At 29.1% G+C, this 16,208-nt stretch overlaps 1 protein-coding gene across 1 annotated transcript; it reads left to right on the forward strand.

Annotated features, from left to right (window-relative positions):
- Positions 1-165: 165 nt before the first annotated feature.
- On the forward strand, positions 166-3,808 carry LOC132727236 (uncharacterized; the record flags this gene model as incomplete). Its single annotated transcript, XM_060712657.1, is given in 3 exon segments — positions 166-357; positions 2,660-2,902; positions 3,335-3,808. Coding segments are annotated over 3 exon segments (653 nt in total), but the record flags the coding sequence as incomplete, so codon positions are not given.
- Between the last annotated feature and the right edge of the window lie 12,400 nt (positions 3,809-16,208).

The following is a 16,208-nucleotide window of genomic DNA, read 5'->3' on the forward strand; positions in this document are numbered from 1 at the left end:
AAACCATCTAACATCGCTAAAACCATTATCGAATGGTTATAACCTGATGTTTGCCCTTTGTAAAGAAGAAACGATGTGTTTATTTTTGAAAGCAAAATGTGCCTTAAACTATAAAAGAAAATACATGTTTGTATTGCTTTATCCATTGTTTTTCTGTTATTCCAGTACTCTGTAAATGGTTCTATAGAAAAGCTAGTCAATCAAAGACTGTTCAAATACTGATACCAATACAAACACAAAAGTCTGAGGAATTTCGAACCGCAATCTCAACTTTACTATCGCAGGAATGCCCTCTCCAAAGGTTCTTTGTCAAGACCAGAAAAGGAATTGTTATAGGGTTGCTGATTGGCGTGTATTGTAAGTATTTAAGAAATTTATTTGCGTCCGATTTGGTAACGTTTAGAGCAAATCTATAAATCTTTTTTTGTTTTTAATTACAAACTCTCCATGTAACACAGCGATTATATGTGTATAACCTAAGAACCGTAATGTTGAATTCTCTTTTCTTAAAAAATTGATAAGTGCTTGTTTCTTATGTTAGAAATATATAGATATAATTATGAAAACAACTTTTTTTGGTCAGATTCGACAAAGTACTTTAATTCATAATTTCTATTGAAATAATATTTCAATCTCTGAAAAGAAAGTGAACCCTCGGAAGCACTTTTCAAAACAATTTTCCTTCAACAAAAAGCAACTTACTAACATTTTTTTGCAACTGCTTGATATATATTGATATAAGTAATTGCAGGAAAATAATGTAAGAGTTACATATTTTTTTCAAAACTAAGCGAAATTTAATAGTGCTTATATTGCTACAAAACTGACTAAAATATCAACATTTTTTGTCTAATCACATTGCAGTACGTATTTTTCGAATTTCTGTTGAGTCTAACTTTTGTTAATGTGTACTAACTACATAAATCTGTCGTCTAATCAGTCTGACTAATTTCAATAATGCATTAACTAAGGGAGTAGCTAGAAGTGTAGTTTGTACTCTGAAATGTAAAATATGTAGGTATGGTGGAGTTTCAAGTCAACACTTTGGTATCAGCTCTTCAAATATTGGAGGAAATAAAAGTATCTATCTATCTTACTTAAAACAGTAATCTACACATTTCATTAACTCTATTGTTTTTAGCTTATTGTAACATTTTCCCGTTCTTTTTATGCACATAGAGCAAGGTTCACTAAACACCAAATATGGCCTTAAGGTGTATAGAACAATGTGTTACATTTTCAAAATGAAAAGTTTTATGCAGGTCTGGTTACACAAGAACATCTTAATAAGAGCACCTGTTTAATTCAATAAAATCCCAAACTGCACGGCAATGTTCATATACTATGAAAGTGTGTGTTTGACTGAATTAAATTCACGAAGATATATAAATATATTGCTTATTTATTGAAAACAAATTATATTATAGTTAAAATTAGACTATTTCACAAGCTTATTCCAAATCCGGATTTTAAGAAATTTAAATGTGCATGTATGTTTTATTCGCCTAACTAAACGTATTTGTTTTAATTTTTATTTGAATACATTAGGTTTGTTTATTGTTCAATTATAAATGTCGAATTTGTTAGTTTTAATTATCTTCTTCTTACATTATGCTTAATATAAGGAGTATGTAGAATCAATCGTATTTTTAAGGCCTTTTTGACAGTCTTCGAACGACCTCAAACACAACAACAACAACAACTCCAACAAAAATAATAATATTGATGAAAATAATAATAGTAATAATAATACATTTAATACACATATAGGTATTTCAGTCTAACCTACACTAAGAAACTATACACATGTAAACAAAAAATAAATATATAGTAGGAATTTTTGACTAAGTTTATTCCAATAATGTAAAAGTACGCCTAAATTACGTTAATTTATAGATATTTAAGTAAACAGTCTGTTTGTTTTAGAATTGTTTACCTGTTGACATGAAGGTGGACAGGTTTAAACATTTTCAGAACTTTTTTTTAAAATATGGATAAAAAAAACAACAGAAATGTATTACTTAGATCCTCTTATTAACAGGTGTTTAAAAATGTTAATATAGTCTGTAGGTAAAGGTATAAATTTGGGGCAATCTTAATATGACATTTAAGGAAGAAATGATCACCATATTAAGACAACGTGTCGTTCACAATATTTGGGTCGCTACCTTGAAGGTCAAGGCCACAGCATGACCTTGCAGCAAAATCGTGTCCGTTCCATAACTTCATTATTTGAGGTCGGATTTTAAAACTATTTCACAGAAATAATCACCGTATTGAGGTGACAAGTCACGCGCAACATTTTGGTCGCTACCTCTAAGGTCAAGGTCACAGCATGACCTTGCAGCAAAATAGTGTCAGGTCAATAACTTCATTATTTGAAGCCATATTTGGACAATATGTCGCGCGCAACATTTGTGTTGTTTTTACACTTTGAACTTTGTCTGTGACATAACCCTGACACTACAAGATGTATACCTTGCTGTGTCCAAAACTTATTCGGGGAGCATCCTTGCTTTCTTTCGCTTTAACAATAACCTTATCAATGTTCTTCCGGTGAAAAATCTGTATGTTCATCGTTGTTTAGTTTTGATGTTAAACGTCAGAAAAATATTAAAAATGTATATTTATGTATGGCTACTTCATTTTTTTATTCCAGTACTTAGGAAATGGTTCTCTCAAGCGGTAAAAAACAAAGACAAAGGGTTTTGTTCTCACATCTTTACTTTTCTCGCTTTGTGGGTTAATGGCCTATTTAAAGGTATTGTAAGAAACAACCCATATGAATGTGAACTATGCGAAGATGTTGGAAGTTTACTCAAGGATTCCCCTTTGATTGTTGTGTGCCCAATATGTTCCAGGCCCGAAGATAGCATTGACGCTGCAATTCGAAAAATGCCTGGTTTGTAAATTTCATCATAAAATTATACATGTTTAAATATTGCATTCTGTTAGATCAGTGTAGAAATTGGGATGTTAGTTTGCATTGTCAAATACCGTCCATTTAACCGATCATAAACCATGCCAAATTTTTCTGATTTAGCATTCTTACTAACTCTATTTTCTCTTTGTTAATATTTGCTTCTATTTAAAATGCAAAAAGCAAGCCTGTACAGTAAATTGTTTTAATCATATGAAATTGTTAATTGTCTGATTATAATGGGGTTATTTATTTAGTTCAATTGTCCTCAAACATATTGACAAGGAATCACGGATTTGTATCGATTTTCACCTTTGTCATATTCACAAAAGCCAAAATTCTTGTAGTTATATGCATTTAATGTATTGTAATACTAATATCTGAGTCTTATTCAAAGATGAACTTTGATTTCAGGGAACGTCAAGTTCGCTGTTGCTCTTCTTCATTCCTGTTCGGAAGGGTCTTTACCTATATTTAAAACAAGTCAGAAACTACCAAAAACAGACAAGTATCGGCACATCAAATTTATTGATATAGCTGTTGACATGGACGCAAAAATTCACCGATGCCAGGATAATGAAGATGCAAGAATTCAGTTGGAAAGTTTTATCAAACATTTTAACCATACTTAATTTACCTTGACTTTCTACTTTTTAAATTCATGTTGCACTGTTAAATTTGAAAAATATGTGGGATGCGGTAGTCGCAAAAACATTCATTGATACAGTTTTGACAATAAAACCAGGATATAACTTGCTTTATGTAAACATAGTCGGATTAAATGTAATGAAAATGCCACAATAAGAGAGACACTTGTAACATAATTGTAACCGCTTGTGAAAATAATATATATTTTATTATACGAATATATAAATAATCGAAATACAATCGAACAAAAACGTTTCTTTCTTTATTTATTTTTTACTCTGTCAAACACATTTGAAATTAATGTCTTCATAAGATGTTGTTTTTTTTAAAAACGCTTTATCAAATAAATAGATTCATTTTTTAAGCAGTATTTAAACAAGTTTGCTTGCATGCATGCGTAGGGGTCTTTTTACAGCTGTTGAAGATTTATTAAATTATCCAAATGACAGGAAAGTAAGAACTTCTTATTAGTCGAATGGAATTTGCGAACAAAAGCAACATACCGACTATTTCCGTCAGTCTCTAGGAGTAGGAATAATCGGCGAGGTGTCCAGAAGTTAAAGAAGCAGCAAAATTTCTATAAAGAAAGTGCTCGAAATTACTCTGTTTTAACAGAAATCTGTCTAGACACGTTTTCGTTTAGAACTCTATACTTGTATAGATTAAGTGCAAGTGAAAGCATAATTATAAAATTTCAAATAAAATAAACCATAATCATATACTAGCAACAGTCTAAAAGCAAATTTTACATTTAAATACAGATCTATATTTAGCTTCATGACTTAAACTACAACAACTCAAACAAACAACAACCACACTTCAACTCCAATAATCTAACAAAAAGCGCTTACAGCTTGCGTTTGTTATTTGCAAAAGTGGACTGGCGCGCGACCCACTTGCAGAATGCTGCGCGTGCTGACATGCCTTATCAATGTTCAAAATGGCGCACAAGTAGTTCAGATTTACAGACTGTTATGCAATACAAACATAAGTACAAAAATACATAAATAAACATGTTTACACAATAGCAAAACATTTGTTCAACATTGCATCTGAAAAAAAATAGCAGTATATATACAGATACTACAAGTAACAATGTACTAAATACAAATATGAATTGCTGAAAAAGGATTGAGTACGAAGCTTATAAATGCTCTGTTTTTCAGTATTCTAGCTCAACTTAAAAACCCAATCAACGATTAACTTTTTTTTTATTCAAAATTTAAATCTAACCTTTTGCACGTTTTGATTTTACAGTCATTCGTCGCTAAAGAAGTCATTTCAATTTTGCATAAAATTGTGCAACTAAGGGCAGCATAAACTTGTAAAAAGTAAATATATTTTAAATCTTTTACTACACAAACTTTTCTATCTCCAACGTTTCGAGGGGTTAAACCCCTCTTTTTCAAGGAGTATCTGTTTATTTTTATATAAATCACATATCTATCTTCTTACATGTCTTATCTTAAACTATGTTATGCATACAGGAAATGATGTCGTTTACGTCAACAATAAAAATTACGCAAAACATGATGATGACGTTTTCCGTCCACATTGTTCCTCTGCATAACGTTGCTCTCCTTATTCAATATTATTTATAATATTAACATAGCAAAAATTATGAAACTTATTTCATTGAAAATACATTAAGAATAATAATAATAATAATAAAACTGATAATGATAATAATAATAATAATTATTATCATAAAACTTCTTTCTGCTTAACCATGCCAGTAATATTTACAATAGCAAATAATTTGATAATAATAAAAATAATAATAGTAATTATAATAATTATAATAACAATAGTCTTAATAATAATAATAATAATAATAATAATTATAATAATAATAATAATAATGATAATGATAAAATAATAATCATAATAATGATAACAACAATGGTAATAATTATAATGATAATAATAATAAAAAATAATTACAACAATAATACTTATGAAAATAATAATAATCATGATGATAATAATAATCATATTAGGAAATAACAGTAATGAAAATAATAAGAATAATAACAATGGTAATAGTAATAATGATAATAATAATACTAATAATGATAATTATAACAAAAATAATAATGAAAATAATAATAATCATGATGATAATAATAATCATAGTAGGAAATAATAATAATAATAACAATAATAATTATCATAATAATAATCATAATCATATTAGCAAATAACGGTAAACTTAATAACAACAATACTAATAATAAAAGGTATAATAATAATATTAATAGTAATAATAATAATAATAGTAATAATGACAAGCGACACGTGATAAGCAGTGTCTAACTAAAATTACCATGTTTAACTAGTTAGAAAAATGTAATTGATAAAAATTAAAAATTAGGTTGCAACAACGCAATATTACAAAAATACCGATGAATGCAATAATAACTGTCATATACTCACAATCAAAACAATAATAATATTGATGAATCCTTAAGCGCATATCACTATCAAATCATCTTAACAACAATAGTAACATTATCAACAACAATACCAGCAAAGTGATTATGACGGCAACAATGATAATGATAACTCTTATTTTGTTTTGATATTCAGTCCAATAGGTGACCATGTTTGTAATTTATTTATCCAAAATTCTTCACGGATCCGTCTGTAGATTGTACTTTTATTGTTATTAAATGATTCGATGATGTTGAATTTTATGTCATTCTCTGAATGGGCTGATGAATTAAAATGGTTGGACACAGGTTTGTCTCTAAATGCCCTTATATCCTAAATATGCGCTTTAACCCTCTCTTTAACGCGCCTCCCTGTTTCACCCACATATACAGGTTTATTACATTCTCCGCAACTTATCAGGTAAACTACATTCTTGGTTTTACAGTTCCCACCTCTATATATACTGTATGTAGTATCTTTCCCTTGAAACAATTCGCTCTGTGGTAGGAACATGCAAGTCTTACACCCAGGTGTGTCACATGGACCACTACAACGGCTGCTCTTTATTATACCTTTCTGTTTTTTTAGTTTTCCATGAATTAAAATGTCTCTAAAGTTTTTTGATCTTTTGTATGCTACAATTGGTGGTGACCTAAATACATCTGTCATCCTTTTAGATTTTTGCAGAATATTCATGATTTTTCTTCACAATTGAATATTCTGCAAAAATCTAAAAGAATGACAGATGTATTTAGGTCACCACCAATTGTAGCATACAAAAGATCAAAAAAACTTTAGAGACATTTTAATTCATGGAAAACTAAAAAAACAGAAAGGTATAATAAAGAGCAGCCGTTGTAGTGGTCCATGTGATACACCTGGGTGTAAGACTTGCATGTTCCTACCACAGAGCGAATTGTTTCAAGGGAAAGATACTACATACAGTATATATAGAGGTGGGAACTGTAACACCAAGAATGTAGTTTACCTGATAAGTTGCGGAGAATGTAATAAACCTGTATATGTGGGTGAAACAGGGAGGAGCGTTAAAGAGAGAGTTAAAGAGCATATTTGGGATATAAGGGCATTCAGAGACAAACCTGTGTCCAACCATTTTAATTCATCAGCCCATCAAGAACATGACATAAAATTCAACATCATCGAATCATTTAATAACAATAAAAGTACAATCTACAGACGGATCCGTTGAAGAATTTTGGATAAATAAATTACAAACATGGTCACCTATTGGACTGAATATCAAACAAAATAAGAGTTATCATTATCATTGTTGCCGTCATAATCACTTTGCCTGGTATTGTTGTTGAAAAGTTACTATTGTTTGTTAAGATGATTTGATAGTTATATGCGCTTAAGGATTCATCAAATTTATTATTGTTTTGATTGTGAGTAAATGACAGTTATTATTGCATTCAGCGGTAATCTTGTAATATTGCGTTGTTGCAACCTAATTTTTAATTTTTATCAATTACATTTTTCTAACTAGTTAAACATGGTAATTTTAGTTAGACACTGCTTATCACGTGTCGCTTGTCATTATTACTATTATTATTATTATTACTATAAATATTATTATTATACCTTTTATTATTAGTATTGTTGTTATTAAGTTTACCGTTATTTGCTAATATGATTATGATTATTATTATGATAATTATTATTGTTATAATTATTATTATTTCCTACTATGATTATTATTATCATCATGATTATTATTATTTTCATTATTATTATTGTTATAATTATCATAATTAGTATTATTATTATCATTATTATTACTATTACCATTGTTATTATTCTTATTATTTTCATTACTGTTATTTCCTACTATGATTATTATTATCATCATGATTATTATTATTTTCATTAGTATTATTGTTGTAATTATTTTACTATTATTATTACTATTATTATTATTATCATTATTATTATTAACATTGATGTTATCATTATTATGATTATTATTTTATCATTATCATTATTATTATTATGATCATTATTATTATTATTTTTATTATTATTATAATTATTATTATTATTTTTACCATTATTATTTATTATTATTATTATTATTATTTATTATTATTATTATTATTACTATTATTATTATTAAGACTATTGTTATTATAATTATTATAATTACTATTATTATTTTTATTATTATCAAATTATATGCTATTGTAAATATTACTGGCATGGTTTAGCAGAAAGAAGTTTAATGATAATAATTATTATTATTATCATTATCAGTTTTATCATTATTATTATTCTTAATGTATTTTCAATGAAATAAGTTTCATAATTTTTGCTATGTTAATATTATAAATAATATTGAATAAGGAGAGCAACGTTATGCAGTGGAACAATGTTGACGGAAAACGTCATCATCATGTTTTGCGTAATTTTTATTGTTGACGTAAACGACGTCATTTCCTGTATGCATAACATAGTTTAAGATAAGACATGTAAGAAGATAAATATGTGATTTATATAAAAATAAACAGATACCCCTTGAAAAAGAGGGGTTTAACCCCTCGAAACGTTGGAGATAGAAAAGTTTGTGTAGTATATAATTATTAATTAACTGTTTCCAGATTGAATATTTTAAATCTTTATGGTATACAAGATTGATACACTAACTTTTATTTAACTATTCTTTAAACTTGTAAACAGCAGAAAAATAAACTGAGAAAATCCCTTTTATATAGCTCAACATTTAATCAAGTACATGCAACCTGTATAATTATAGACAAAGCAGTAAGGAATTTCATTTACAAAATCTGATTTTTTTTCTGAAAAATAGTACTTTAAGTTTGCGACTTTTGTTGCGCAACTTTGGCATAATTAGAACAAACGTGCCTCTACGCGACCTCTACTGGTTGCGTGATGAGGAATGATCATATCTAAATATAACTGAGCTGTGCCAATGACCTGGACTGTTAATGACCCGATTGTTTTACAACGAAATAAGTAAAAAATGTTGGCCAGATATACTATCCTTACAACAATACTCCTTTTCAAATTTAACAGTTCTGTAGCTTTAAAAATGTTTACTGTCACATATTTTCGATTCGCTGGACACAAAACAATACACAATTTACTACAGTCGGTCTAAAGTTAATTTTTTGTTTAAGTAAAGTCGTATTTTGAAGTGACATTCCTTCTCATGTTATCATATAAACAAGGTTTACAGGCCATAGTACGTACAGACTGATAATTCGATCACAAAATTGTCCCAACAAAGAGCTATAGTCAAAATTAATGTCTGATGGGCCTTGGAAGGTGACTTTCTAAAAACATCCAAAAGACAAGTTCAAAGTGAATATCTTCAGTATTTTCAAAGATAAATGTTGCATGTAAAAGTAAGTTGTTAAGTTTAAAAAAATCAAAATATATATAGTGTATTCTGATTGGTTAATTATCTCCCGGCCACGACTTAGCTATCTCGTGGCCACGACTTAGTAACTCGTGGCCACGACATAGTATCTCGTGGCCACGACTTATTAACTCGTTGCCACGACTTAGTTACTCGTGGCCACGACATAGTGTCTCGTGGCCACGACTTTGTAACTCGTGGCCATGACATAGTATATCGTGACCACGATTGAGCTATCTCGTGGCCACGACTTAGTAACTCGTGGCCACGACATAGTATCTCGTGACCACAACTTAATAACTCGTGGCCACGACTTAGCTATCTCGTGGCCACGACTTAGCTATCTCGTGGCCACGACTTAGCTATCTCGTGGCCACGACATAATATCTCGTGGTCACGACTAAGCTATCTCGTGGCCACGACTTAGTAACTTGTGGCCACGACATAGTATCTCGTGGCCACGAGATAAAACACACACATGTCACCTTTGTGCCACCGTAGTTTGTAGACAAAATCATTATTGACTACGACAATTACATTTGGCTTGATTGTTTTTTCACGCTAATGTAAAGGGACTGGGCAAACACTTTGTCTTCTCGGACAATGTTTGCATCTGGATATATCTGTTCGTATTGACTTCATTTACTTTAAAACACATGTCTATTTTTTTCTGAATACAATTGTTTATTCTTAATGAAAAAGTTCCAATTTCCACTCAATCAGTTTATATATCACATAATTACGTACTAAACCCTTTGATGAAAAGAACACACCCAAAAGGTTAAACTGAATATTTTAAACAAGTCATAAGTTTATTACTTTTGTGGTGTTACTTTTACTTTTTTGTTGAGTATACATAATTTCTTAATCGAGAAATATACCAGAAAGAACAAAATGGAAACAATTTTAGAGTATGCTGTATGGTCATTGAAATTTGAATCTTATTCTATTGTAGATGAAAAACATCAAAATCAGTGAATAGGGTACTAGATGTAATCAGTGAATTTATATTTACGCACGCTCAATTAAATGTCTTTGCTGTATGGTTATTGAATATAAGCCTGATTCTATTTGTGGATTTGTAACTTCCAATTCGACCAGTGAATATGATACCACACTCATTAAATATGTTTTATAATTTGTTTTATGGGCTATTATTTGAACCAATAAGATTGAATCTATTTAAGATCATAAAATGTGTTTGTTTAATATATGAAGAAACAAGTTAATCGAATGATGTCAAAAAGGTTCCTTTTTGTATTAATTCTTGTGGGCACAATACTGATTTTTTAAACTGGCAATACAGATCAAGTTATATGCCTTTGCTTTAAAAGACACACATGTAAGAAAAGTTTAAACACAATATACCGTACGGTAAACAAGTTATGGACATTGTTCTAAACTAAAGCTGTAAGAATTTTTTTTTACAGAAATGAGGATACCCTTAATAATCTATTTATCGATAATATTTACATCATGATAAATGTGTTTCTATTGATTATTGTTAAAAAGAAATTCAGGCGAAAATGCACAAAAGCAAAATAATTGTTTCTACTCAAAATATTTTATATGTGTTGTAAAATGTTACCATACCCCACCCATTTTTAACACTTTTTTAAATATTTTCCTACTTAGAGAGCCTTATTCAAATCATAGATTAAATTTTACAAAAATGAGGGGCTGTACTCATTTAATTGTAATTTTGCTTAAAATTGTTTTAAACGTTATATTGGTTGATCTTGTCAAATATTTAATTTTTTTTTTAACCGTGTAGTTTTGATTTTATTTCACTATGAAAATATTAAGTACCAAAAAACTGGGTAAATCTGCCAATCAATATCTATTATAATATAATGAAAATGAAACACTTTTTTCAGAGAGGGTTTGAGAGATACACAAATTATGAAAAACAGAAAAAGAAAAGAAAAAGAAAAAAAGTTGACCATTGGGGGGGGGGGGGAGGTTGTACCCATGTCCCTTAAGTTAAAATCTATTTGAATACTCTGTAAAGTGAAGGTTAATATGCATTGACGGGGAGTCATTCTAGAAATGAATACTACGCACTGTATTTAATTTATAATGTTAGTAATAAGCCCGAAATAACTTGTAATACAATATATATTCTTAGCCATTATTAGCCAGTTATACATACCCATAGTAAAGATAATTAAAAATTAATCATGTCTCGGATAAATTTCAATAAAATGTTTCTCCATAAAGATGAAAAATTATTTTTAATTCCTCACAATAATCTATGCTACATGCTTGTATATATAAATTGCCTCGTAATATAAATAATATGACATGTTTTCAAGGACAATATTAGTTCAATTATATGCACATATTTAATGGAAATATCACTTTTACGGTTCCTTTTTATATGAACTTTTATAAAAAGTGGAATAAATGTTTTTGACACATGTGTTTATGAACACATCTGCAGAATGTTTTCTTTAGAATTCAAAAATTTCACCATTTCGTGGGTTAAATGCCTTGAAATTTTGCCTAAAGCCGGTGCTAGGGGGCGTGGACGGTAACTTGCACTTTCCATTACCGTCCATGAAACAGGCCTCAATCAAACTAAGTTCTGCAACATTTTTTCAATTTTGTTCGTGTTTTGGCTTCCGTTTAGGGATTCTGTTAATTTCTCTATTCTATTGGGGTTCGTCTATTATTTTTTGAAGGCTATAACATTTTTAAATTCTTTTTCAGATTTGCATGGTTTTAACAGAAAATAAATTAACGATATGTTTTTTTATTATTTGGCGAAAAATGAATTACTTGTTTGCAAATTTTATGGGTTGATTCTTTGACAACATTAAACATCACAAAGGTCAGTTTATTTAACAAGCTTTTAATAATTCTTTAAAAGCTGACTGTGTTTGGTTGGATAAAAACAGTTTAATGAAAAAAAAGTTTCGGGTCCCGCTATTAATGGTGTTCACTTTAATTAAGGTTTAAACTAGTATGTGGAGCGGATATAGATAGTTCAAATCGGTTAGACCTGCGGAAACGGTACCCTTGTTTAAGTCCTTTTGGTCTTAACATCCCAATTTCCTCGCAGACTGTGGGCATTTTTAGCCCCCCAAAGGGGCACTCAGGTTTGGGATAAAACTCCGAGTCCTTTAAAAATTTTTTTGTTTCCCCCTTTTCCCATTAAAACTCAAGGAAAATTTTTAAAAGAAGCGGGAGTATGTCATGGTTAAAAGAACTGTTCACTTTATAAACGGTTTATAGTGGTTTTAAGCCACGGATAAACTCAATTGGTAGAGCCGCAGTTCCGGGGTTTGAGCTACATTTTTGTCTTAAACCTGTGGAACTTGAAAATAAAAAGGGTACAATTTAAAAAAGAAAAACAAAAAATAAAAAATTTAAATGAAAAGTATCGTTTTTTAAAATTAACTTTTTCAGGGGTCAAAAATTTTGAAAACAAAAAGGAAAGGGATATCAAAAAAATGGTTTCCCAATTTTTTTGGGTTTTTTTGTGGAGATGGGGTTTTCCACAACCAAAGGCGGGAATTTCAAACCCGGGACATAGAGGGTATCGTTTTTAAAGCATATCAGAATACTTAACAAAATTAATCTTTCCAGTGATAAATGCTTATTAGCTAAACTGCCTATCCAGTACAGCGGTGGGTTAGTATGATTGGTTGTATTATGTGTGTGATTGCGTACGTTGCGTGCATGCGTGCGTACGTGTGCGCGCGTGGCGCGCGTGTGCGTGTGTGTGTGTGTGGTGTGTGTTGTGTGTGAAGTAGGTTGACTAAGCAATGAATAAGAAAATAGGAAGGGTTTAGTTGCTTAAAATTGTGCATTGCTTAAATAATAAAAGATCAATTAGAAAAATTTAAGAATAAATAATCATTATTTAATGCTTTAATTATATTTGTGGTAGCCTGGCAACGAAAAACAGGCATTTCATCTTTTTTTATCGATCACGGATTTAACAAGTTTTTAGACTTTTTTTGTAAACGATTACGCCCCAAATCAAATTAGGTTAATAACAATCCATGGTCCAGTCGTATTAAATTTGTTGTTATCTGTAGTTGGCAAGTTAGCTTTTAACTGTTGTTTAAAATTAAAAATTTTTCGTTTGCTAACGAAAATGCTTATCAATTTTATTGTTTATTCAAAGCTATATTTTTAAAAAATTTCTTTAGTTAACGAGGCGTTAAATTGAGAAATTTAACGTTCCGTTAACCAAAAAGGATTCGACAATGTACAGAAACAACACAATTTGGCTGAATGAAGAAGAGGTAAATTCCAACTGAGAATGAAAAAAAAAAAAAAATAAAATAAAATGGCAATAGAAAAGCACGTCCTTTTTTCATTTAAAGAAATATTCTTTACTTGTACAGTTCGAACTGTGACAATTAGCATAAGCTTAAAAAAAAAATAAAGGAACTGCTTAAAAAACAAAGCAATTAAATTAAAAAAAAACAAAAAGATATAAAATTTAACTCCAAATTTTTGGAAAAAACCCCCCGCCCTCAGAAACATCTAAAACGGCCAAAATTTTCAAAATTTATCAAAAACAAAAATCAAATTATTTTTAAACTGTCTTGTACAAAAAATAGAATTGACCAATTTATTAACCCCAAAAAAAATTAAATTAAACAAAAAAACAAAAAATATAAAAAGAAACTTAAATAACAAAATTCGGAAAAAAAAATTTAAAAGGGGGGTGAAATCATTGGTTGGAAAGATTACTGTAAAGGGAAAAATTTTTTTTTTTTTACAAAAATGACATTTGCAATTGTACTAATAACATAAAAAACCTTTAAAAAAAAGGAAAAACTCTTCGTCTTTTGAAAAAATTTTGATAAAATTAATATAAAAAAAATAAAATAAAAATAAACGTACTGTTGCAGAAAAATTCTAAGACTGAAACCCGTAAAACCTCGAAACAGCTGTTTACCCCGGGACAAAAAAAAAATTCTCCAAACCCCTTAAAAAGGCAAAAAAAAAATTTTTGTTTTTAAAAAAAAAAAAAAATCCAACCGCAAAATAAGGGTTATGCAAATTTAAAAAAATTAGGGGGAAAAATTGCAAAGTTAAAAAATTTAAAAAAATATCGACAAATTTCCCTTTTCCTAAAAACCCCTTTCCCTGAATTTTATCTGCTTGGCCGAGAAATTTTTAAAAATTATAAATTCTGAAAAAATTAAAAAAATAGTCTTGACTTTCTCTTTTTAAAAATTCTCCTTTGATAAAATCAAAAGCAAATTTCCCAATCAAAAAATGAAAAATAAACTAAAAGGGTATTTCTTTAAAATTGGGGCAAAAAATACCTTACCCCATGCGCTTTTCTTTTCCAAAAAAGCGTGACTTTCTATAATTTTTTATTCCTAATTCATACAAACAAAAAGCCCAATACCTACCGCAAAAAAAGTAAATTATAAAAAAAATATGTCGGGAAAGGCCCAAGAAAGATTTTAGTAAATACGTTTACGGGCCCCAGATACTGTCCAAAATTAAACCCTGCCTAAATTTAAAACCCCCGGTTTAGAAAAAGGGATATTTAAAATTTTAAAAAATAATTTTTTTTTTTATATTTACTGAAAATTTCTTTCACAAAATAATGAAAAGTAAAACCCCAAAAAGAAATAATTTAAAAAATTAAATTTTGGTTTTTAATGACAGTCATGATTAAAAAAGTTTTTTACAAAGAAAGGGTGTTAACACAGAGTAAATATTTTGGGAACTGAATTTTGTACACAAAAAAATATAAATTTTAAATTATATAGATAGCATATTAAAATTAAAACCCGTGGGGGCAATGATACTTTAAGTCCCAAAAGAAAAATAGTCAACCCCATTTTTCTGAAAATGTGAAATACTGCTATGTTTTTGAAACCCCACATAAGTTATTTTTTGAGGGGAAACCATTCTGAAAATTTTATCCCACCTGTGTTTCTTAACCTTTTACCTAGTGACCCAAAAATTAATAGGGGCCCATCAACAAAGTTAGGGACCATTCAGAATGAAAAATTTAAAAAATTTTTCAGTTTTGTAAATAAACGTTTTTAAGTTTAAATCCAGAAAAAAACCACGGGGGTTTCTAACAGAAATTATGATTAATCAATATTTTTAAAAATATAAAAAGACTTTTTTGATATTTATTTTTTTTAAAAGATAATGGGGGGGGAAACCATCCACTTATATGATTTGAAAACTGAATAAAAAGCTTTTCAATAAGTTATTAGGAACGGAAAAACCATTTATGCATTTAAAGCCCCGGTGACCTTTGACCTTTGAGCGTGTTAGTCCCAAAAGAAATAGGGGCCATCAAATAGTTAAATGACCTAACATCCATTATGGTGAAAAATGTGAAATAGTAATTTAAATAGTTTTCAAAATAAGGAGCGGAAACCATTTTACTACATAGTCAAAATTCAAATATAGAAATAATTAAAAATTTTGTGATACATGGTTTTTTCAAAGATAATTAGCAAAAATCTTTCTAAAACATTTAAAGGCTTCTCTGTGATTTAACACCCCTTTGAGGCTAAAGGTGAACCCAAAAATCAGAAGGGGTAATCTATTAATTCTAAATTTATTATGACAAAATTCAGTATGTGAATTTTATGAATGACAAATTGGTTCTCAAGATAATGAGGCGGAAACCCATTTCTACCATAATTTCTTCATTCAAAAAAAATTTACATAGAGTAAAAACCTAAAGTAAACTGGAATGTAACTATTTAGATGTTTTTAATTTTTTACTACTGTTATTATTAAACATTATCAGGAAGAAAGATTAGGAATATAATTAATGAAATTCTGAGGTGTTAACGTTCATAAACTTTG

The sequence above is a fragment of the Ruditapes philippinarum genome, unplaced genomic scaffold (genome assembly GCF_026571515.1).
Source record: "Ruditapes philippinarum isolate M1 unplaced genomic scaffold, ASM2657151v2 ctg15976_1_1_1_1, whole genome shotgun sequence".
Lineage (NCBI taxonomy): Eukaryota > Metazoa > Mollusca > Bivalvia > Venerida > Veneridae > Ruditapes > Ruditapes philippinarum.